Consider the following 24,777-nt stretch of genomic DNA (forward strand, 5'->3'; position numbering starts at 1 on the left):
GTAAGAGACAGACAATGACCACAGGGGTGTATTTTGTGAGAATGCTGGGTCACATATCTGGATAGTGAAATGTAAAGATAAACTCAAATAGGGTCTTGGGACTTAAGAGATAATGCCACAGAGTTGAGCATTTCCCAAGAGGTACCAATCAATCTTGATCACACAGCAGAAAAAGATACCACACTGTAACATGTCTGCTGTTTAACTATCTTTGACTGTTTTTCTGTCTGTTCTTGTAGGAGACCGTAAGTGGCTGACTACTAGACCATAAATGTGTAAAGAGAATGTTGCTTGTGTCATAGGGTTTGATCCCTTTCCTTTCCCTTCTATAAATGACACACACGGACATGGTGATTGTTTTAGAAAATGTGACATACACCATCCATTTGGCATGAGTACTGAAGTTAAAAGCAAGTGATCTAAGAACCAACTCATCTTCTTTCACACTGTCGAAGACAGCTGATCACATTTTAGCTTCATTGGAAACAGATCAATTTTCTCTTTTAAACTTTGGCAAGGTATTTGGCTAACCTATCAAGGACTAAGTCTTTCAAAAGACAATTTGCTTTAAAATTAGACACTCTCTACACTGTTTATTCACAAATAGGATCTCAAATATATTATTTCCATGATCTCATTGCCCAACTATGCATTAAGAATCTTTATTACAAATACTTAGTAAAAAATAAAATTCAAAATCCCATGGAAATGATCATAGTAGGTGGCAAAATATATGGATGAATAAAACGCTTAGTTTGTGATAAGTGAAAACTATCTTACTTCCCATTCAACAGAAGACCAAGTCAATTAAAACGCAGCTCTACAGTTAGGCAGTCGTTTTCAAATGGATGTAAAAACTTATGGCAAGGTATTTTTCTAATATTTAAAAACATGAAAAAGAGTCACAGCAAAGGATATTCTATTTGTAGAAAACTAACACACAAAGGTACATACATGCACACATACAGACACACACGTATTTGTACACTTGAAGAAAGCTTTTGGAAGGACAGGTATCAGACCATTGGTAGTCACCCCTAGAAAAACAAGGGGTAGGTAAGCAATAGAGTTTGTACCTTATAATTTTAATTTTATATGGGTTTGATTTTCTTCAGGAACATACATACATTTACTAAGGTAACACATAAGGACAAGTCGTGGGTAAAAAGTCACAACATGTATACTTCATGTAAAGGACTTTTTAGAATTTACCATAAAGGTCACTACTGCTCTACCTTCAAAGTTGGCACTGACATATAAATACATTTTTTCCCCATTTTAACTTTTTTTTTTTTTAAGATTTTGAGGCTTACTAAAATATTCACAAACACTTTTAAGTTACTACCATGGAAAGGACACACATACTTGTGTAGTCTTTAAAAAGAGAAAAATGCACACATTTCTTTTACAAATCTGTGCACTTACAAATGAGATGCCTGTGCAGTACAGTGTGCACACTGCTACCCTCTGATGGAGCAATCTTTCTTGATAACAAACACCACTTTGTAACTCACATATTGGAAATTTTTTCAAATCAGATAAAAATACCTGTAAAAGATAAGTTCTTTAAAGAATAGAATAGAAATCCCTGAGTAGGCCAAACACAACAGGCACAATAACCCAAGAATATAGACAATCTTAGAACTGAACATCTCTGTTCACCCAGGTGGTGTGTATGAACCTGACATGTTTACATATGACACATAGATATATGCATAGATCCTACACAGACAGATCCATCCTACTCACACATGGCCAAACTGATGCCCGAGTCCAGGAACAATGAATTTCTAAAACTTAAGCACTTTATGATAGAAACATGTATTGGGGCTAGAAGTTCTCACTCTTTTGGTCCAAAACTAGTACACCTAAAGCAGACAGTGAGTAATTGCCAGATGGATGGCTGAAGGCACAGGAAGATGAAATCTTCGAAACCAAGTCACTGTTCCTTACCTCACACCATAATCTAGTGGCTATTCCAGAGCCACGAGTACCGCACACTGCTCTTGCTAGAAACTCACCACTTAGCAGGAAGTTGTCCAGCTCTTCTCTGTGGCTCAGAGGGAACCCAAGCATGCTAGCTTATACATGGACTGTTATTCATGGACATGAATTGTTTCAGTCAAACACAAGGATTCAAAGTTCTTACACTCTAGCATCCAACACCATGAAATAGCTATGTAAATGTGCATGTTACCATATAGTCTACTTCAAGTCAAACACAGTTACATTTACAGTAAGTAGAGTAACATGATAAAATTCTAACTTGGATAATTTAGAGGTGACTGGAAACCTCAGGCTTTTTAATATCTCTTCTTCGTCTTGATAAAGGTTATGGTGAAAGCAAGGAAATAGAGCTGTTTAGTTAATTTCATTTTCTTATTCTCAAAGACTTCTCATTTTCCTGAAAATACTTTCATTTGTTTCCTTCTCCAAAAGCAGTTTACATTTTAGATGAAACTATGTACATAAAAATCTGTTTTCAAGTTATCTCTCTATTAGGAGATATCAACAACGCATGAATCTGAGTGGTAAACACAGATAAAATTCCTCAAAACTAGTATTTATTTTGAAAAAAAAAAGGGAGGGGAACTAGAGGAACTAGGGAAGGGGCAGAGCATCAAATAATTTTTTAAAAACTTAGACCTAAAGCAGAATTATCTAGAATTATAAGGTGGTAATTATTTAATGAGTAGAATAGGAATTAAAGTTTAAGCAGTTTTCTTCCAAGCAAAAAAAAATTTTTTTAAATTAAATTATCCAATGAGGACTATATTATCAGAATAAAGTATGTATGCCCAAATCCAAGGAATCCTAAAAGATCAAGCGTTGGAAATTTGGGGACTTTCTAAAACCACTCTTTCACTTTCGTCAGTTTACAAAGTTTGGTACATCTTGCAGTGACATTGCACAAATCTCTGTGTGTGTATGTGTGACCATAGGAAGAGCAAGAAACAGACAGGGCTACCACAGAAACGACCTCTTGTTGACACTGGTTTTAATTCAGTTCATTACCAAGTTAGGCCCATGAAAGGGACCCTCATGGCTGAATGGTTCTATGAAAATAGACATGGAAATGGACAAGCACACGGTTATGGAGCCTGATTTAATACGTGTTTATATACACACAGTCACATCCTTACACATACGCACCAGTTACTCATGGTTCTTCTCATTAATTTAATTCCACCAATTCCCTTCTGGGTACTGAGTTTTTGTTTCTGTTTTTTGTTTGTTTGTTTGTTTGTTTTGTTTTGTTTTTTTAAGCAATTACAGTATCCAAAGAACAAGAGAATGGTACGACTTGGGCTACAGATGAAAACAGGTGCATTTGGTGAACTGTAATTTATCTTCTGCAAAGTGGCTTTGTTTGCTGGAACAGACAGGACTTCAGCTATGCACACCAAGTCTCACAGACACAGCCTGGAGGGAAGCACACGGTTCAGACAGTCCAAACAATACCCCTGTGAGGTGCCCTCAAAACACATCTGAGGATACCCTGTTCTCAAAATATCTTCTTCCAAGAACCACAAAGGTCAGAGTTGCTATATAAATGTCTATAATTAACGAAAGTGACCATTTTTTAAAAAGCAGCAATTTGTTTAGGGAAGGACAGGATACCATGTTGGGAGTGCACCGTAGCTAGAGGCACTGTGGCCTGCAGAGAACCACAGGAAACAAGATGGCAGAAGTTCCTCTAGGTGTTCTGAAGGATCCGACTCACAGACGTATACCATCCTGCACAGCCTCCCTTGGTACCGGCTGATGTCATGGGAAATCCTCTGTGGATCACCAGTGCATACCTGTCCGTGATCGCTTTCTCTGTTTTTTACAAAGGCAATATATAGGAAATACAAATAAACCTAGGAATTAAAAAAAAAAAAGCAATTAGAGTGGAAATGCTGAAGTGTGTACATGTGTGTGTGTGTGTGGGGGTATATTTGAAATTTCCAAATTTTACTTATATGCAAACTATTTATAACAGTCTTAAAGATTTACAAACATAAAAATACTACAGGACGTGTTGTTTTGTAGAGGACTTCATTCTTTCTATTTCTCTGTGGACCTCTGTCCCCTTTTGCACCCTCAGTTATACCAGTTCTAATAAAATACAAATATTTTGTAGCATACCATTTAACTTTATGTCGCTGCCTTTTTTGTCACAATCCTATAATTTGCACACTATGATATTCAAGTTCACTGTTGGTCAGTATAGCATCTTATCTAAAAACATACATGTGGTTCCCGTTCTAATAATTCTGAGGTCCTAATGAGACTTGATTCCCTCTACTTGAGATAATAACATCTGTTGTATAAAGTCACGACTGACTAAAATGACTTGAATGCGAGACACCATAATTCTATCTGTCCCACACATTCATTATCTAAAGAGAAGTTTACATGTAGAAAATCATTTAGTTCAGCAAAAGCATCCCATTTTATATAGGGAATAATGATAAAAATAGCTTTTATCCAGAACATTTAAGTTGAAATTTCTAAAGCAATGCTTCACAAAGTGTGGCCCCTGAGCTAACAACACCAACACCCAGGATCTTTTTAGAAACATAAATTCACGGGCCCAGCCACCACACTGTGTTAGAAGCTGAGGGTGCTTGTTTTCGTCAGTTCTCCAGGCTAGTCTACATCATGCTGAGAGCTACTGCTTTAACATGTATGTTCATCTTCATCTAGTCTGATAAGCACATCCTGTTGGAAACATGTTCCCCTGACCTTATGCACCCCATGCTGCATGGCTGTTTAAAACAAGGCACAGAGGAGAAACCTCCCTCACGTACTCACTGACTCACACCATAACACACACACTATCATCTCTACTCTTGCGGGAGAATTCTAATAGGTCATGTGCTTCTTACCGATTACAACTGCTATGGCCCCTAGTGCCAATCCCAAAACCAGGATGAGAGGCGCAATGAAGAGCTTTCCAGCTGGAAAATAAAATCAAAATAATTGAAAGAATCTGATTTACCAAGCACTTATAATAATCCTTGAAAGAAGTATTACAATTAGGGACATATGCAGAACTGATACACACATGCAATCCATCACTGAAGTTTAAGTACACGGTGCCTCAAAGCCCTGGGCATATGCCAAACATCTACAAGTCATTTACTCTTTACAACCAAAAAGATTATAATCCTTTATACTGGCACACTTTATTCTTCGTATTTTTCCTTTAGATTTCTTCTACCTTCAATATTCAAAATGTTGAAAGGAGTAGCATAGTCTAGCATGCAGCAGACAATCTATTGAGCTCACAACGTTGGAAAGCTGATAGGGACCACAGTGGGTAACTGACCAGGCCCACGTATAAGAAAAATGCTTTATTTACTTGTTGGGTAAGAGGGGAAATCATATGAACATCTAATAGAGTGAACTACAAATGGGATGCTTCGAGACAACTGCTGTAGAAACTGCCCATTGAATAAATGATGTGTTGGAAATTAGTCAAGTGAATCATTGTACAGACTTTGAAAGGAAGCACTTGTAAGAAGGCCTGGTTCCGGGAGGGATGCCACACTTGGCAGCCCCAGCTGACTTCTCTTCTGAATGAATAACTGATTTGTGACAATCATCACTATTGTCACATGTCACTGAAGCCAAGAAGCCACCACCAGTGGAATCCCTTTGACTTTGAAAGGCACTGACATAGACAAAACCAGGACAGTTACGTATGTCTTGTCACCGTGCTGCAACCTTTGAGCACATGACATAACTCTACAAACTAAATTCCACAGAGCGTGAGAGGAACAGGAAGTCTGTAGTGGAATCACACAGTCACTCAAGAATTGCACAGCATCACCACTCTATAAATTATACAAAGTGAACAAGGATGATAATTAGATGAGAAAAGATACACAGCCATTTGTTGGGAGTTTGGCAGAAAAAATATTAACTTTTTAATTCATAGAAAATAGTCTTTAGAATTAGATGACTAGATATGGAAAAATGCTGTTTTATCAAATTAAGAATATAGTTTACTATCTAGTAAATTTATAAATGAGTCGTTTGTCAGTTTAACATGCCACCCAGTCTTGAGTTTATCTTTTGCTTTATACCAATAACAAAACTCAGTTAGGCAGTACTAAATCTCATTGGACAACTGCTTGTCCACCCAGAGAGTCATGCTGAAGACTCCAGAATGCAGTATCCAGGATGCATTAAGAGCCTGCTTTTCTTCCCCAAACCCCTACATATGGCTCAGTCTCTTTAGTGGTTATTTCCTCTTTAAGTAACCAAGACATTTTCATCTTAGTAACAACACTGACCTTTCCCTCCCGAACATTAGTGAATCCAAGGAGCATGTGTCGTGCCTGCCCTTTAGAGGGAATAAACTCGACAGTGTAGGACACAGTTAAGTCTGCTTCTCAGATTGCCTTGACTGGAGCAAGCATATTTTCTCTTGTTCCAATAACAATTGTGTTAAAACATCATTTTTAATAGTCAAAAATATTTTTCACATCCACAATTATATCCTGTGTAAGTATTTTTAATTTAAAATTTTATTTAATGTTATGTTATCACAATAAACCATTGATTATCTATCTAGATCAACTGTTTTATTTGTTTATTCTTTTGAGATAGGGTCTTTAGGTAGCCTATGTTGGACTTGAGCTTTATGCCTTAACCTTCTGAGTGCAGCCTTTCTATGCTCAGTTTTATTTACTGTTTTAAAATGCCCACATTACTATCATATTAATTTCCTTCCCTTCCTCTTTCACTCCCTATGCCCCACTTTGGTTTTTCGAGACAGGGCATCTCTGTGTAGTTCTGGCTGTCCTAGGTCTCACTCTGTAGAACAGGATGGCCTCAACCTCAGAGAACTTCCTGCCTCTGCCTCCCAGGTGCTAGGATTAAAGGTGTGTGCCACCACTGCCCAGTGCTCTACTCTCTCTTTTAAAAGAAGATCTGGTGACACAGTTCAGGTTGGTCTTGAACTCATGATCATCTTACTTCAGCTTTCAGACAATGTAAGACTTCTCCATGTGCATTATTATGCCATGATAGTTTTTATTTCTTTTGAAAATAATTGATCAAAAATTTCAGTACATTCTGTAGACTATAAAAGTTCAACACTGAATATTAATGACAATTGCATACTAGTCAAAAGTTCAAAGTAACTCATTTTATACTTTAAATTTTTCTGACAGTGAGTAATTTTTATGTGAACTCTTTAATTCCACTTTCAGCTTCTTTAAAATGAAATGGTCTTGCTCCATAGCTCAAGCCGGCCTCTAGTTCACTAGGTAGCCTAATCTGGCCTTGAACTCCTAATCATCCTGCCTCCAATGCCATTGATCTGGGATTACAGGTGTGCATTACCAGGCCTGCTACTGTTTCTTTCCCTGTAAAGAAATATGATCCTTTGGAACTGGAGATACAGACAGTTGAAGCCCAACCCATGTCTGTGGGTGCTGGGAACTGAACGCAGAGCCTCTGAAGGAGCTATTAACTGCTAAATCCTCTATCTAGGCCCCCTGTTTCTTTAACTTAAATTGAGGAGTATTTGTCAAAAGACTTTTTGGAGGAGACTCCTTGCTCTAGCTCATAGTAATTGTTTGCTATGACGAGATAAGTTAAAGAATTATCCTTAAAAATTATGTAATTTAAAACTTCAAATTTTGGAAGCTCACAGGATGGCTCAGGTGGTAAAGATGCCACACCCAACAACCTGAATTTGATCCCTGCAACTCTTCTGGTAGAAAGTGAGAAATGATTTCCACAGATGTCCACATGCATGCAATGGTATATACACACATGAATGGCAGTGAATCCATATACAGGTAATTAAACACACATAATTAAGAAGTTTGAAAAACACTCCTTGAATAAGCTGCCTGTTTCCCAGATGCTGCTCATCATCCCGAAGCGCCCAGGAGCTCTAGCCGCCTGCACAGGGAATGAAGGTCAAGTTCCCCATCCTCAGCTGTGATGGCACTTGCTCTGCCTCTGGCCAAGGGCACTTAAAGGCACTCACACAGACAGATGTGAGGATTAAGCTGTAAACCATATCCTCTCTCATATGGCAGGAGTAAGTAATTTGGGGGGCTACAGAGTAACCCATTTTCCTGTTTTAGTTGAATAAGAGGGATGGAGGCCCCTACAAAGGGGAGTGGTGTATAGCTTGTGTCAAGTTGACAACTGAACTAACCATCATAACCAACTAGTCACAGCTGTATATGGTGGTCAGAAAATGTATGAGAGGGAAAAATTATTATTGTAAGCCAGCTGTTCCTTATGGTATCAGGTTTATTTTGGCTTAATTCAACTTACACTTGTGTGTTGTAGCTGAATACACACATGCATCTGAATACAAGATAGACCACATACACACACACACACACAGAGAGAGAGAGAGAGAGAGAGAGAGAGAGAGAGAGAAAGAGAGAGAGAGAGAAAGAGAGAGAGAGATTCAAGATGGTGCTGAAACAGGAAAACAAAAGAGCCACAAAAGCAATGAACTTTTGTGTCTGAGGTTGTTCTCTGTATATATAGATTTACAGATGCAACACAATTCACAACTCAACTCTGTTTGCAATTTTTTCTCATGGGATGACTCTTACAAATACTGCCCATATTTCTTAGTTATCTTCAAAGTCCATAGAAGCAACATGTAAATACTGATTTTATCATTGTAATTTTCACCTAACAAGCAAATAGAGGAACCGAAAAATATTAAAAACAAGTTGGCTATTGGATGGTGTTGACTTTGGAAAAGTAGTGTGTTTTAATTAAAATTTAGTTGAGAGGTTTTTGTTTTTCAGTGATCATGCACGGTTTTAGAAAGTGGGGACACTGGTCTCCACATATTAGAGTATACTTAAAAATGAAGAGTCTGTAACTCAGACAAGCCTTTCTCAACTCAGCCATCATAACTCTAGAGAGGAGTGAGTCACAGCACTGAAATGGCTGAGGAGAGTCACAAAGGCATTCCCATGAACTAGGCAAGTGGGTGGGAAAGACGGAAAATGTGTGGATGTGTAAAAAGTGCTGGATACCCAGGAGAAAACCTATCAGAGAAAGCACCATGCTGTAGAGAAAGAAGGTAATCTCACAGCGGACACATTACCCAGGAGGTGGCTAACGTGAGAAATCAGATGAGGTCAGAAGAACTGAATAAACCAAGGCAGGGCACGGGGCCGGAGTGATCTGATAGGAACAGCTATTTATGTTTCTATTTGCATGGCATATGTGTGTGAGCATAGGGCTGTGTGTTTTCTGAAGAGGGGCTAAAGCAGTCACCTGAGTAACGAGACTTGGGCTTATACAAAATTGGGAGCTTTCAGACTCATTCCATTATCCAATTAGTTGTTGATTACTAACAAAACGACAAAAGATACATGACAATATCATTTTTATAGGTATTATACAACTCTGGTTATGTTTTGTTCATCATGTTCCCTGTTAAGTGTTGTACCATGCTTATGTAATGAATCGATAGAGCATCTAAATATGACGTTCTCTGTCACCAATTGGCTCACACCCAGTGTTTCAGAAATGGTGGTCATGAAGAGTGTTGTATGAACAAACTTAACTTTTCAATTTTGATCACAAAAGGAGTGACTCTTCCTACATTTTGGTAAAGGCCCTCCTAGAATCCTTGGCACATAGCAAGCACTCAGAATTCTCAAGGCTGGGACACTTCTACCAACACTCCTCAGGTCCTAAACAACACCCAAGAACAAGCGTGTGTGTGACACTACTCACCACAAACTGACCCTCGAACTAATCTTCTTAAATGAGGTCTCTCTGGGAGGTAGCGATATTTGCATCCAAATATACTGAGGTTTGATGTGTGGTCTCCAAAAAACCGGAGCTGGCGGTATCTCTCTCCACATCGATAACAAAAATTAGTGTTACACTGTGAACAAGTCATATGGTCACATCCTTCCGTTCTCTGGATATGGATCTGGAAAGGGGGATAAAGAGAAGGAAATGCAATTAAACATGTTTAAAAAGTAAAATCCCAAATATTTCAGAACTACTTTTACCAAGTTAAAAGTCTTGTGTAGCATTCCTGAAGTGAAGTTTTCAATTTGTTTATAAACATATTTTTATTTAAAATATCCCTGATTTAATTTTTACCATTATAAGTTTGTAATGTTGCTTAGGGACTTGTGTGCACATACTCAGGAACTTTAAAATTAACACAAGAGTCAAACCTGCCAAAGGTTGTTGTTTGACTCTTACTAGGTAAGTCATGGCCACAGTCTACATGTTTACATATTTCACTTGCCACTCTACTCGTTTTCCTTAGGTACACAGACTTAGTGTGTAGTTAAGGGCATAGGAGTACTTATGTTCCAGGGTTGCTACTAAATCACGATTTGGGCAATAAACCAAAGCTGTTGATTATTGCTACTGGTGCCTTATCCTTTTACAGTTATACAGTTTTCTCTTTGCATAAGCTGGTCCGACAGCAGTGGATACAGGCTTTGTGCGGGCCTATCAATTACCTGAGGGTCTCTCTTTAAGAACAGATGTAAATTGTAAATAAAACTGGGATAAAAGGCCTAAGAGAGGGCTTCCAAGCTCAGGTTCTACAGCCCTTTAGTAACTCAACCCCTGGTCCAGTAAACATTCTTCTTGTGCCTATTTGTCAATACTTGTGGGATCATAGCCATGCATCCTGCAGATGGTGCTAAGAAATAATGCAGACCAGGGCTAGCAATACAGTATACAGGCCCAGATTCAATGCATATGGCCTCATAAACTGAGTATGGTGACCCATGCTGGTAAAGCCAGCCATCAGAGGACAGGAAAGCAGGAGAATCAGAAGTTCAAGGCCATTCTCCATCACATGGAGAGAACTCAAGAATAACTTGGACTACATGAGACCTTGTCTCAAAAAACAAAACAAAGTAAATGACAAAACAAAACATGGGCCAAAGGGCTCCTGAACCATTTGTGATCCTTCAAGCTGCCAAGGTACTAGGAGAAGGTTACGTTTGAAACCAACACTCAACATCTACTGCCAACTTTTGGATTCTATGCAGCATTGAAATGGAGACAGTTAATGGTTTTTACCAAAGAACAAGCAATAGTATGGGTGACCTACAAAAGCAGAAAATTTCTTTAGAAACTGCAGTGCTCCAAGCACTTTACAAAGACTGCAAAAAGCAGCTTCTCTGATGAGGGCTCAGAGATACATTAACCTATGGGGTACAGCTGTGTGTCTGTATGAATTGCTAAATTATGTCCACTTAGCAGGATTTGTGGGCCAGTGAGGTTCCAGAATCCTCCAAACATCACAAGATATTGACAATTCTTTTTGTTACCCTCCAAAACTTGATGGTAAGACCCTATAGCTAAACATCTACATACTTGATCCTGAGACTCCACACCTTCCAGAAGTGCCATAATATACAAACAATGCTCAATAGGCCATTTATTCTCCTTTTAGAGAGTTCAGAGTTCTTGTTTTATTTGGCAGGAGATGTTTGGCTATCACAAATGAGTCTAATGTTGCCTTGGGGTCTTGTGGAAGAACTAGACTCTTATAATTTTCAAATGCATCGGATATTCACACAGATGAAATTTATTTATAATATCTGAACTTAGACTTTATGTATAATCACAAAGATATTTATATAGTCTTCATATAGCGTATTTTTAACTTATGCTACTATTGTGAAACAGGGCATATTGATTATATCTGAACTTAGAACCTAACTTCATTTTATATTTAAGCCCAAAATGCATTTTAAAATCATGCAAACATATATGCTTTGCATGGTTTTAAAATGCCTTGACTTTTCTCAAGCTATAACTGCATATACACATACACTTTCATATACATATATTTAGACATATTCATACTTTTTTGCCTTCATTTAAAACTGTTAAATATAAAGTACAGATATTGATCTTTTAATTTCAAACTTTATTAAATGTCAATATGTATATATTTATCTGCTTCCTATTTCTTTTAATATTGTCACACATATTTACATATAAGTGTATGTTTTTTACATTATGTGTCACTTGTTTCTATTTTATAATTAGAGCAAATGTATATTTGCATTATATGTTTAATCTCCAAAGAATAAACAAGTTTGTTTGTTTGTCATAAAAATACATTCTGATTGGTTATATGACAGCACATGCCCAAAATCTCAGCACTTGGCAGGCTGCTGTGGGGTGACTGTAAGCTAACTACGGCAGAGGCTGGTGTGCAGCAGTAAATGTGGGTACATGTTAGACAGTACTGTTATCATCATTAATGTGCTAACCGTATAAAAGGAGAAGGATGGAACACCAGAAGTTAGCATGACCTATTAGTGTTTTGGTTTATTTGCGCATGCTTGTGTGTGCTACTGGGGCTCAGAACACGAGGAAGCAAAGGTCAACACTCTGCCACTGATCACAGGTCTGACACTTCCTTTAAAAGCAGAAAAGTAACCGTCCTTTTATCTTGAATAAAGAACGTGTTGGCATAGGATAAGTTACTTAACTACCACCGTTTCATATTATTTTACAAGTCATGTTAGTTACACATTAGCCTTAGAATACAGGTAATTCCTAATTCATCAGTTCTCCACGGCATCTTGAAAAACGGCTCAAGCAGTAGCATGCATTTTTTTTTTTTTTTTTTTTCTGTAAGAGGAGACTCAAAGTGCTCAGCCATGGATCACTGTGGCTAATTCCTATCACATGGCACAGAAGTCTGAGTAAACAGCTTTTAAATTTGACATTAAGGGAGAAAGTAACTTGAAGGAGTAGGTTTAATGAATTCCCTTTCGACCCCTGCCTGTAGCACCCATCACCAAAAATGACTCCCTAATAATTTTGTAAAACATTAACTCAATTTGGCTTTATTAAGCTCTGAATTCTAAGCAAAAATTGCCCTTTACCCTAAGAAGGAAAAAAACAAACAAACAAAGAAAAATTAAAAAACAAAGCAAACTAAATAAAACAAAAAGCTAGCTGAACCCCTAAAGGTTATACAGGTTGTATGAGATGTTTGTGAGCTATGTTACGGCACAAAGCTGTGACGTCCTGTTTCCTAGTTGAATTTTATTTTTAATTATGAGCAAGTTCAAATATTTTCAACATTGCAGGCAATAATTTAATGGCTATCCATGGACTTAATAATACAAAAATGGTGCAACCTTTGCAGAAGTGCTGAAGAGAATGGTTTCTTAGCAGAATGACTTCTTCATGTTTTATATACACTATTAAAGCAAATTCCCACTTGCTTTAAACTTCCCTCAATAGAACAGCCCAGAGGTATGGACTCCTGTATTTTCAGAGTTCATGTGCTGAAAACATGTTTGGAAGGCAGAATTCTTACCTTAGGGGAAAAAAAAAATGGGGTTTGTCTGTTTCCCAAATACTGAGACTACAGGCATGCATTGTCACATCTGGACAAGTAAAATGCAAGGTTTTAGGTCAAGATTTTAAAGTACTCAAAGCTGGGAATCAGATGCCCTGTGAAAACCTAAACAGCTACTAACTAGACTGAAGGTTTAAGGCTAAAACACATGTGACTCTGAAACTTCTTACAACTACTGTTTAATTAGTTTTATATTGTTGACACCTTTATTAATTAGAATGATGCATCCCACTTTAAATTTTTAGTCTAGCAAATTTCCAATCCAGAATCTCATGTACAGTGTCATGTATAGATGAACTTTTGAACAGTTTTTTATCCCCAATAAATTTTAATTTCTTTACTTGTGTTAAATTTAAAGATTAGAGTATCGTGAACTATGTTTTGTTGTGTTGTGATTAAGTTTAAGGGAAATCTGTCAAAAGAAGCTTATGTTTTCTTTAGAATCAGAATTTACATGAACAGAAGTCATTTTTATAAGAATGCTGTGTCATAATTTATTAAATAAACCTCTGCAGTCAAAAGTAAGAATGGGAGTGGGCCTGGTCCACATCTTTACCCAGTACTCAGAAGCAGGGAGACAGAGGCAGGCAGACGTCTGTGACTTTAAGACATGCCTTGTCTACAACCAAGATCCAGCCAGGAGCCACATGGTGAGAACATGGTCTCTTAAAAAACAGGACAGGAAGAGACAGAGAGAGACGGAGAGGCAGGGAGGAGGGAAGGAGGGAGGGAGGGAGGGAGAGAGAGAGAGAGAGAGGAGGAGGAGGAGGAGGAGGAGGAGGAGGAGGAGGAGGAGGAGGAGAGAAAAGAAGAAGAAGAAGAAGAAGAAGAAGAAGAAGAAGAAGAAGAAGAAGAAGAAGAAGAAGAAGAAGAAGAAGAAGAAGAAGAAGAAGAAAGGTAATGATGGGGCTAGAAGGATGGTTCAGTGGTTAAGAGCACATACTGCTCTTGAAGAGGACCCAGGTTCAATTCCTAGCACCCACACTATAGCACACAACCATCTATAATTCTAGTTCCAGGGTTATCTGATGCCTTCTCTGAACTCTGTGAGCTCCTGCTTGTATTTGATGTACATAAATTCATGAAATACATAAAATACATTAATTAAAAAGAAGATATGATTCATCAAAATGGTTAAGCAAAATGGCTCTTAATAAGGTGTTGTTATAGTTTCAAAAATAATTCATAAATAGTCTATGGAATTGTTTTGTGTGTTTACCTCAATACAAAATAATTGTACTTACGGGTAAATATATTGATCATAAATGATAGTAAAGAGCTTTTACCAGTCATTTTTAATATCTGTCCATTTCAATTATGCTTTTTATGGTATTTTATTTATTCAGTTGTGTTTGTCTCTGTGTGTATGCATGTCATGTCTACATACATGCCATAGCATACTTGTGGAGGCTGGACCACAATCTACTGTGTAGATTTTGGAGACTGAACTCAGGTGGTCAGTTTTGGTAGCAAGCGTCTTTACTCACTGAGCCATCTTGCTGACCCCAAAATTCAATTATAAAAACTAATTTTGATTTGCTTACAGAAGTCAAATTTTCTCAAAGCACCATACCATGTATGAAACTATACTTTCATTTGAGGCAAAGGCATCTCACTGTGGGAGAAGCGCCACTGTGTAAGTGACAGGGAGGGAAAAGCTGTTTTATTTAAAATCCTAGTTTACACATAGGACGGCCACATTCTAACGCTGCTTGAATGATGTATTTTACTTAGGCATAATCATTTTGAACTCACCAGTTCTGTTATAAACTTTTCTAACAATTCAGCAAGAAGAATGGCGATCCCAGCAAAGACAGTACTAGATATCATGATTTTACATTTGCTCAGTAAGAATTACAAGTTAATTGGTAGGGCAGAATTATTTAATAAATACAATTGAGCCAAGAGGTTACAATTGGGAGAAAAATTATTTAAGTATTTAAGTATCTAATTCATGATAAATACTGAATAAATAGATTATGGATGGATTAAATTTTTAAAAATTAAAATATTGATACATCAAAAGGTTAAAGGAAGAAAATAGACACATTAAATTTTTACATGAAACTTCTGGATGGTAAGATTTAAGCTTAGAAGCAAATGCATATGGGAAACATGTAAGTATGTAAAACACAAGCACACATGATATTTGTGTGTGCTTATATATATGTCCAAAGAGAAATAAAATATATTCAGAAAAATAAAATTTTAAAAGTGTGTGCAAATAATTTTTTTTAAAAAGAGAGAAAAAACAAATAGAGAAAATATTCTATAAAAGGAGTTAAAATTTTGAAATACAGAATTTATAGAAGTGGAGGCACACAAGTATGCCCCAACCTAGCCCACTCAAATGGCCAAATATGAACACAAAATTTAAGAAGGGCCATGTCTAAAAAGAACCTGGATTTATATTCAGCCTATAAGCAAATAAGAAAATGTAAATATAAGGACATATTTCACAATCATTAAATTAGCAAATGAGTAACAATATACTTGGAATCTGAATAGGAAACGCTTAGCAGAAAGTCTGCCGGGTTTTCTCAGCAAGTAAGTTGTTTCACCACTTTTAGAATTTAGCAATTTGACATTATACATCAAATACAAAAACCCTGTGACCCTGCATCCACCGCTCTGCCTTTACAAATGGCATGCTAACAGTTCAAAATAGCATGCCTTTTGGATGTCATATTTGTGATACAGCAAAGTGAACATCAATGAAAGGATATTTAAACAGAGATGACACAGTTAACAGAAATGTTTAGAAAACAATTTCGTAACATTAGAAATGTTTGAGTAGTTAAGTAGAAAAACTAATGGCACTAAATAGTCACAGTATTACCCTTAAAACCTTTATAAAGGTAATTTAAGAAGGGCGTAGGCCTCAAGAAATAAGGATATACCAACAGTGATTGTGGTAGTACTGGGGGGATTGGGAATGCTTTCCCACTTACCCCAAATTTCCAACAAGTCTTATGAACTTGTAAACAAACATTTAAAAGTACAAGTTACTATTAATATTATAACATTAACTTAAAAATACAATGATAACAGAATGCAAAAATATTTGGTCAAAACAAAACTCACATATATTTTGTTACAAACATTGAGATTATTTACCCGAAAATAAACTGACAATTGTGCACTTGGAAGCACTGTGTGTGAAAAATCTTCAAAAGCTTTGAAAACTTCAATCTTCCTTTTTTGTATTTTTAAATTTTATTTAGTACAATGTTCTGCCTGCATGTACAGAAGAGGGCACAAGATCTCATTACAGATAGTTTTGAGCCACTATATGGTTGCTGGGAATTGAACTCAGGACCTCTGGAAGAGCAGCCAGTGCTCTTAACCACTAAGCCTTCCCTCCAGCCCTGTATTTGTATATTTTAATGGATGATTTGGGGGGTGGGGGAGTCTTAGAGTACAAAATAATAACTCGCTGAATCTGTCTTCTTAATTTCTTCTAGAAGAAATGTTTCTTTGGAGGAAAAAGAGGAGTGACTTCAAAGACCAAAAAGAAAAAGAAAAGATCAAAAAATGTAGAGCTTTAAAGTCATGCCTGGAAGAAAAAAGAATGTTTGCAATCAAAACAAACCATAAAATGTGATTTACATCAACATAAGACTTACATTTTTATGGACTTGGACTGCACCAGCAAATGGTTGTTTCAGTGCAGTCATCATGTGAAGTTCTATGGCTCTCTTCTTTGGGCTATTTATAGGGTAATTCTTTTGAAAGCCTCTTTACCTTTTACCTGTGATGACTCCAAATGGGCCAAAGCACTTACACTTTCTCCTACCTATTTATCTGTATTTGTGGAAACTAGGAAGTTGTTAGGGCCCTGTTAGTGCCTTCCTTAAACACACTGGCTGCTTTTTCTTTCAACCTTCCATTTAATGTTAGGTTAAGACACTGATGTCATAAAAGCCTGATTTTCTTTATTAAGAAATCCCCCACTGCATAATGTTGTGGTGCCATTCATTCAGAGCAGTTTTAGAAGCAGACTAAATGGAAATTGTTTTCACAGCTATTTAGAGAGATGTGAAGTGCACTCTTCAGGGAAGTGTTCAGCAGAATGAGTTAATAACACTCCTCAACTCCTACCAGCCTGGATTGGGTTTGGAAATGAGGAACACCTCAGAATGAAGTGGTAGTCCAGAGAAAAGGTGAAGCAATTGGTGCAACACAGATAGAAACTGTAATGGGTCTGCTCTGCAGGGCAGGGAAAAGTAAGAACATTCTAACACAATCACTATGGACCCCTTTGAAGAATTAAGTCAAGCTAGTTTGTAGGTCCAGCTGAGGAGGCTGAGGCAGGAGGATCACTTGAGGCCAGGAGTTCCAGGCCAGCCTGAACAACGCAGAAAGAAATTTTTCCTCACAAAATTCTGGTCACTAAGAATATAGCACAAATTTCACACTATATTATTTACTTTCTACATGCATAAAATAAAATGTAAATTTAGTACAGCAAATTATTACAAGCTCACTAATATATTAATTTATAAAATATTTTTTAAAAAAGATTTATTTATTATGTATACAGTGTTCTGCCGGTATGTCAGCCTGCAAGCCAGAAGAGGGCACCAGCTCTCATTACAGATGGTTGTGAGCCACCATGTAGATGCTGGGAATTGAACTCAGGACCTCTAGAAGAGCCGCCAGTGTTCTTAACCTCTGAGCCATCTCTCCAGCACTAAAATACTTTTACTACACTTTAGATTCACCATTATTAATTTTAAAATATTTTCTAATAATTTTAAATTTCATTTATCTAGTGCTAGGTCTCAAGAAAGCAAATGCAAAATAATTCTTAAAGAAAATTGGGGCCAATATGGTTATCTAAAGTAAATTTGTTCAAATATAGAAGCCACACATGGCAGAAGTACAAAGACTTACACACACACACACACACACACACACACACACACACACACACACACTTTCCAAAGTAAATCTTAAAATAAAAATGTCACACTCCAACAGATGTGTATCACGTAGCATCCAATCTCCTATTTTCAAATTAGAATGACTTGCTAACCTCTCTAGAGGACAATCTAGGACCATCAAGGTCCCAGCTCAAAGGCATGCTAATGCTTAAGACACGAATGGTTGTCAAGAGAGAAACGGAAAAACAGGACTCATGGAATTACCAATTCCTGACAGTCATCTAGCTTTGTCCTTGACACATTTACAAAAGGACAAAAATGGTCAACATAAAGTAATAACAGACAACAAAAAGTAGTGACAGGCAACAGCAGCAAGAGAAGTGCAGAGGACCAGGGGACTCCGTCTGTACCAGGTACGGGGACTGCAGTTATGTACAGCAAGTGAAATAAACTTTTCTACTGTCTCCATAACAGCATCTACTTGTGCATGCATCTTAACCTGTAAGTGAAAAATAAGGACTTCTGTTTTAGACCAATAAGTATTAATAGCTTTCTTAAGTTTTGAATTATAATGCTAATGATGATAATAGGCACTATATGCACACACATGTTCAGTTTGCCATGCAACACTGTTAGTCTTGAAAAATGAAACAGCAAAGCCTTGTTCACACCCGAGTAGGCAATTACGAATATGCTACACTTCCATACTACGAATACTGCTCAGTTCAATGCAGTTGTCATTCTCCTTTCCTTTCCTGCTATGGATTATCTCACCTTGCACTTTGGACACTTCTGGGCATTTCTCTGCCCATGCTCAATTTCACTGGCCCAATGACGCAGTAACTTGTCTCCTTTTTTGTACTCCTTGCAGTTAACACCTTCATGCCAAGGAGCATGGCACTTAAAACACCAGATGAATTGGCAAGCGGGACACTGGATCTGTGCAAGAAAAACAGTATTAGTACTTAGGAGATACACCGAATGTTTCCTACTGCTGAGATAAAAACACCATGACTGAAAGTAGTCTGGGAGGAGAGGAGTTATTTGGCTTACACAGCCCAATCACAGTCCATCATAAAGGGAAAAAAAGGAAGGAAGCTGGCAGCCGGAAGTGAAGCAGAGGTCATATAGGAACACTGCTTACTGACTTGCTCCTCATGGCTTGCTCAGCCTGCTCACTAACGCAACCCAGAACCACCCACCCAGGGGAGGCACTGGCCACAGTGGGCTAGGTCCTTCCACATCAGCCATTATTTCAGAAAATGCCCACAGGTAAATATGACCAGCAATTTTCTCAATTGAGGTTTCTTCTTCCCAGATGACCTAAGCCTGTGTAGGGCTGACAGAACAAAATTCACCAGCATAGTGTCTAACAGGATAAGAATGTCAATGTTTTGGGAAATTAGCTAAGGTTATTATTTGAAATACTTTCTCCAAGAACAAACAAGACCAAATCTCAGTAAAATATGAATACTCTGCTACTGACAGAGGAAAGGACTGTTTGGGCAAGGGCAGTTTGTTGCTTAGAGACAACTCAGACACTCATTAAACATGTGGGGCACTTTGAAAAGCAATTTAGTTTTATGAAAATCTCCCATATTGAGGCACAGAGTAAATCTTGAAGGCTCCAAATCCAAACACTTGGACTGCTAGTCAATTCACGTGACTGTTGAGCGAGCTTTCCAGTCATTTTCATTGCTTTTCTTACCAAAGGCTCGATTAACTTTACAGGGCCTTCCTCAAAGGGAAAACACACTGGCAACGCCACACTGCTGAATCAGCAGTGACCACTGAGGAATCTCGTGAGAAAGGTGTCAGTGTGAAGATCCTGCTGGTGACCCCTAAGAAGCCATCGGAAGCAGTCTTCTTTGTGAATATGAATTTATGGAATGCGCTCATTGAAATTATCTGCCTTCCAATTGACATGGGAGATGTTGCTTATGTCTTCCTTTGTTTTGAATAGCAGTGAAAGTATTACATTCGCACACAGTTTTCCCCATTCAAACTTTAACGGGATGTGGGCATAAATACATGGTCCCACCCAATTTGATTACAGTGAACTGAAATAAAACACCTCACCATGAATGATCTGATACCTAAGTAAAGCAGGGATACATAATATTCTTTCTCCATAAATATGAAATAATAAAAATTTGTTTTCAATTTTATATAAAAATGTCAATTGTCATAGTAAAATTCGTTAATTTCAAAATTCTGTTAAACGGTTGATAGTGCTACAAAAGATATATGGCCTTCATAAGTATACATTATAGATGATGGCAGATATTAAGTAACCCACCCAAAGTAACACAGCACTTAGGTATTAAGAAGGTACCTGAACCTAAATTTGTCTGGCTACATGGTCGGCATACTCTTTACTGAATCAAAACTCTTGATCATACTCAGTGGCATTCCTTCTTTAATAAGTGAAAACTTAAAACTTCCCACCCAAAGGTCACCATGGTTAAACTGCTCAACCAGTCACCATTTTACAAATTTCCCAATCCATTAATATAACAAGGGAGACTCCTTGGTTTAGGGAGGAAAGATTATTACTATTCAGTGGTTCAAAGAAAGACCCATTTGCCTTTTCTGTATACTAAAATTAAAATTAGTCCTTTTAAAAATAACAAAAGGGAGTTTATTAGATTGGCTTACATATCGGGCTGGGTACACCTACAATACATGTCTTTACACTAAGCTTGTTTTGTTTTTTTGGTAGAGCCAAGCTAGCTTCCAAGTTACTATGTAGCAAAGGATGATCTTTACCTCTTTATCTTTCCACTTCCACGTCCCAAGTGCTGAAATTATCTTCGCCACACTGGACTAAGTAAGTCATTTTTAGGGTAAGAATAATGAATTGACATGGGTAGTGCAGAATAGATATCAACATTATAGATGGGGTGGGTTCCTTTTGCTACAAACGGGGTGGTAAAGAAGTGAAGAACACATTTTCCCATCACTCATCTCACAGATGTTAGAAAATTTGAGTCCTTATTTCAGTCACCTCCTATTAGACAGTATTCACAACCAAACTCTAGAATCATTAAATGCAAAATTGTAAGGCCCCCTTTGAAGTAAATAAAACAAGCTTAAAGATCTGAGTTCAATTCACAGGTTGTTCATGCAGGCAACTATAGCTCTGGGGAGCTGAAGGCAGGTATATCCAGGACTAAGTGACCAGTCAACATGGCCTAGATCAGTGAGTAAGGCTGAGTACAGCGTTGAGTACACACACACACACACACACACACACACACACACACACACACACACACCTTCTCCTGCAGGGTTTTTAATCAGATTTAGATTATATTTATTAGTGAGTAGAAGAAGTAATGTAAAGTTATTTTGAGACTGGCAATCACTTAATGAAGGTGGAACACTACAATGGCTCAAGGATCCTTGTGGCCAAAAGTTGCATCATCATCACATCAACAGACTTTAAAAAGTGATAATCAGAATATGTGATTATGTTAAGGTACCACAAAGAAGGAGCCTGGTGCTTGGTGTCTAAAGCAGAGAATGTGGTGCCCAAGAAAAATAAGTCCCACTACTAATTCTTATCAACGAAGATGTAGGGACAAACTGAGACAGCCATTATAAAGCAAGATCTGAAGTAAGTAGGGATAATAAACACTCACACTCAACTGCTTACCACACTCTGAACTGAAACAGTAAACAATAATAGCAACTTTGGTATTTAGAGAATATACCCTAATTGTCACACTACTGGTTCTTGTCTGAAGATACCACGCCTTATTCATTATGACCTTAACCACATTCAAAATTGGCCTTCTACAAACACAGATATCAACAGCTGCATCTTCCTCACTCTTGTGTTCAGTCACTGCCCTCAGGGGATGCCAGTCCACAACCACAGGCCTACCACCCGGAGAGGCTGCCTTCTGAATAAAACGATCTTCATGCAGACACACCTACTTCTCCATTCTTCCCACGTGGACTGGTGTGAATGTGAAATGTGACGCCTGGTCCAGCTGGGGGCAGTGTTGGGGAAGGCTGGGAACCTTCAGGAGGTGAAGTCTTACTGGAGGAAGTGGGTCACTGGGGCAGTTGCCGAAGCTTGAGAGCCCTGCTCCACTTCCTGTCTACTCTTCTGCTTTCTGACTGCAGAGGCAATGTGGCCAGCTGCCCCCCTGCTCTTCTTGCCACACACTCCCCGGAGGGATGGACTGCATCCTCCTGAAATCTAGGTCCAAACAACTCACTCATGTTCACTGCTTCTTGTTGGGTATTTTGTCATAACGACAGGAAAGGTCATTAATACACTACTCAAGGTTAAGTTGGAGAAAGGTGATTCTTCCAAATACATGTAGCTACTGTTTGACATTGTTGACAAGCCACCTAAGAGGTAGCTGATGTCTACTTTGGCAGCAGAGGTTACTCACTCTTCGACGATAAGAGGCAAACTGACCTTCTCTCCTTAGATGCAAAATGGGGATAAGCATACATCCAGCCTTTACCGTGGAGACAAAGACCAAAAGAGTGGGTGAAGATCTCTGGAGAAGAGAACTGACATTGACTTGTGCTCTTATGCTACCAGAGCTGTCTGGTTCTCCCTGAGCCCTGCTTTCTTCCTTCCCACTTCCGAGAGGTGGGGAGGGGCGGGGCAGGGCACACTTAGCAAACCTCATTGCTGTGGCCTAAGAAAGAACACCTAACTGCTTCCTATAATTGAAAAACGGTCTAATGAACCATTGAATGTCAATCTGTCCATTGACATATCCTGGGAAAGTGTCTTTCTTCAAAATGTCTTCGCTATACTTCCCAACCAGACTTAGTACCTTTACCAGGAAATTTATGTTAGGTACGCAGACCTCCAACTTCTCCAAGAGTCTTTAAATTCACCAATGACAAAGACTTCATCTGTCTCACTCTTCCTGGATTCTCTAAACTAGTAAGCAAAGCACAGGCATCAGTAAGTTCTTTGTCAGAGGAATCTGACGAAATCCATTAATTGACGTGGCACCAGGCGATGTTTACTATTTTATCTTCATGACACTCTATTGATCGCCACGATTAAGGTGCAAACTTTTTGGCTCGGATTAAGAAACAGAAAAGAACTGTGTAGCACATCTCTGACATTTGAAACAAATCAGTTTTCACGGGAACCTTTGTCATACCAACTCTCAGGTGGTAAGACTCAAACCCAGCTGTCCTAAGCAAATGATGTTTTCCTGTAAACTCGTCATGCCAAGAAAACTCAAGACAAGCCAAAATAAAGAAAACTGCAGATTATTTTCACTAAATTTCCATATTCCTATACACGGTTAACTCATCATGCCAAGAAAACACTTGAGATGAAGTCAAAATAAAACTGCAGGCAATTTTTCACTAAATTTCTATATTCTTATACAGTATTACTTTTTAAAAATTTATTTGTGTATATGTGCAGTGTATGTATATGTAGATTCGTATGGATTTCTGCACTGTGTAGAGGCGAGAGAGGTCAATGTCTGATGTTTTCCTCTATTGCTCTTTCTCTTATTTTTGAGACAGGGTTTCTAAGTGGACTTGGAGCTCACCAACTGGCTATGCTGGTTGACCAGAAGGCTTCTGGAATCTGCCTTTCTCCTGGCCTCTCCAGTGTTGGGGATTACAGATGCATGGTGCTGTACCAACTTTTATGTAGGTGCTGGAGATCTGAACCCAGGTTCTTCAGTTTGTATATATCAAGCCCTTATCCCTGAGCATTGGCTCAGTCTGTAATTTTAAATAAATCACAAATTACTTACTATGCTCAAGGTTAGACAACACCCATGTTTAACTGCAAGCTTGAAGGTAAGAGCTACCTTAGTCTTCCATGAGGAATTTCCTTTATTAGAATATCTGGTTAAAAAGATTCTCAATAATGAAACACAGTCATTAATTCATTCATAACAGAGATTTATACAGCACCTGAGTGGCAGGTACTGACCATACTGATTTTTGTTTTCACACAGAAAAGAATGAATATATCTTGTCTGTAAGGAACTTAATAGGAGCAGACAGGCATGAAGCTGGGCAGCAATAAGACTGAGTAATAACTGTTGGGGTTAAAGCTTGAACAAGTCATTGCCCTGGGAAAGATGTTTCAGGGAAGGCTGGAAGATAAATTCTCATAGTAATTCTGGTCTTGCACCATGTGCAGAATGGTGCTATAGCATTTGATAAGACCCTCTGTCAGGCCGGAGTATTTTATAGGGCCCCAAGAGTGTACAAAGAAACAAAGTATTCTAACAACTTCAACTGAGACAGCACTGCAGTCAGCTCACTCTGAGCCTTGTGGACTTAGCCTATAAATAGAGTCTAAGGTATATAAATGTTCAGACACTCCTTATATGAATCATCTAAAATTCAGCCTATGGTATGTCCTAAACAATCTAACCAATATAATAAATTATCAGAATAAATGATAAGACTTTTTTTTAAGAATGGGCAATCCCTTTCTTTCTCTTCATTTATTTATTGATTTGTTTGTTTTCTAGAGAAGGAAATGTGAAGGTGTGTAGGTGTTACAGAAGGGAGTAAAAGAAT

The 24,777-nt window shown here is 38.0% G+C and overlaps 1 protein-coding gene across 2 annotated transcripts in view; it reads right to left on the bottom strand.

The window, feature by feature from the left end:
* Positions 1-218: 218 nt before the first annotated feature.
* The window catches only part of Rnf217 (ring finger protein 217), a 111,362-nt gene continuing 86,803 nt past the window's right edge, over positions 219-24,777 (bottom strand). For both annotated transcript variants that reach the window (XM_027398436.2, XM_027398435.2), the window contains 4 exons: positions 19,015-19,179; positions 9,727-9,928; positions 4,875-4,946; positions 219-3,863 (listed from right to left, as the gene is read on the bottom strand). In XM_027398436.2, the coding sequence (XP_027254237.1) occupies positions 3,790-3,863; positions 4,875-4,946; positions 9,727-9,928; positions 19,015-19,179 (513 nt within the window). In that variant the 3' untranslated portion in view covers positions 219-3,789. The remainder of the gene's footprint in view (positions 3,864-4,874; positions 4,947-9,726; positions 9,929-19,014; positions 19,180-24,777) is intronic.

This window comes from Cricetulus griseus, chromosome 2 (assembly GCF_003668045.3).
Source record: "Cricetulus griseus strain 17A/GY chromosome 2, alternate assembly CriGri-PICRH-1.0, whole genome shotgun sequence".
Lineage (NCBI taxonomy): Eukaryota > Metazoa > Chordata > Mammalia > Rodentia > Cricetidae > Cricetulus > Cricetulus griseus.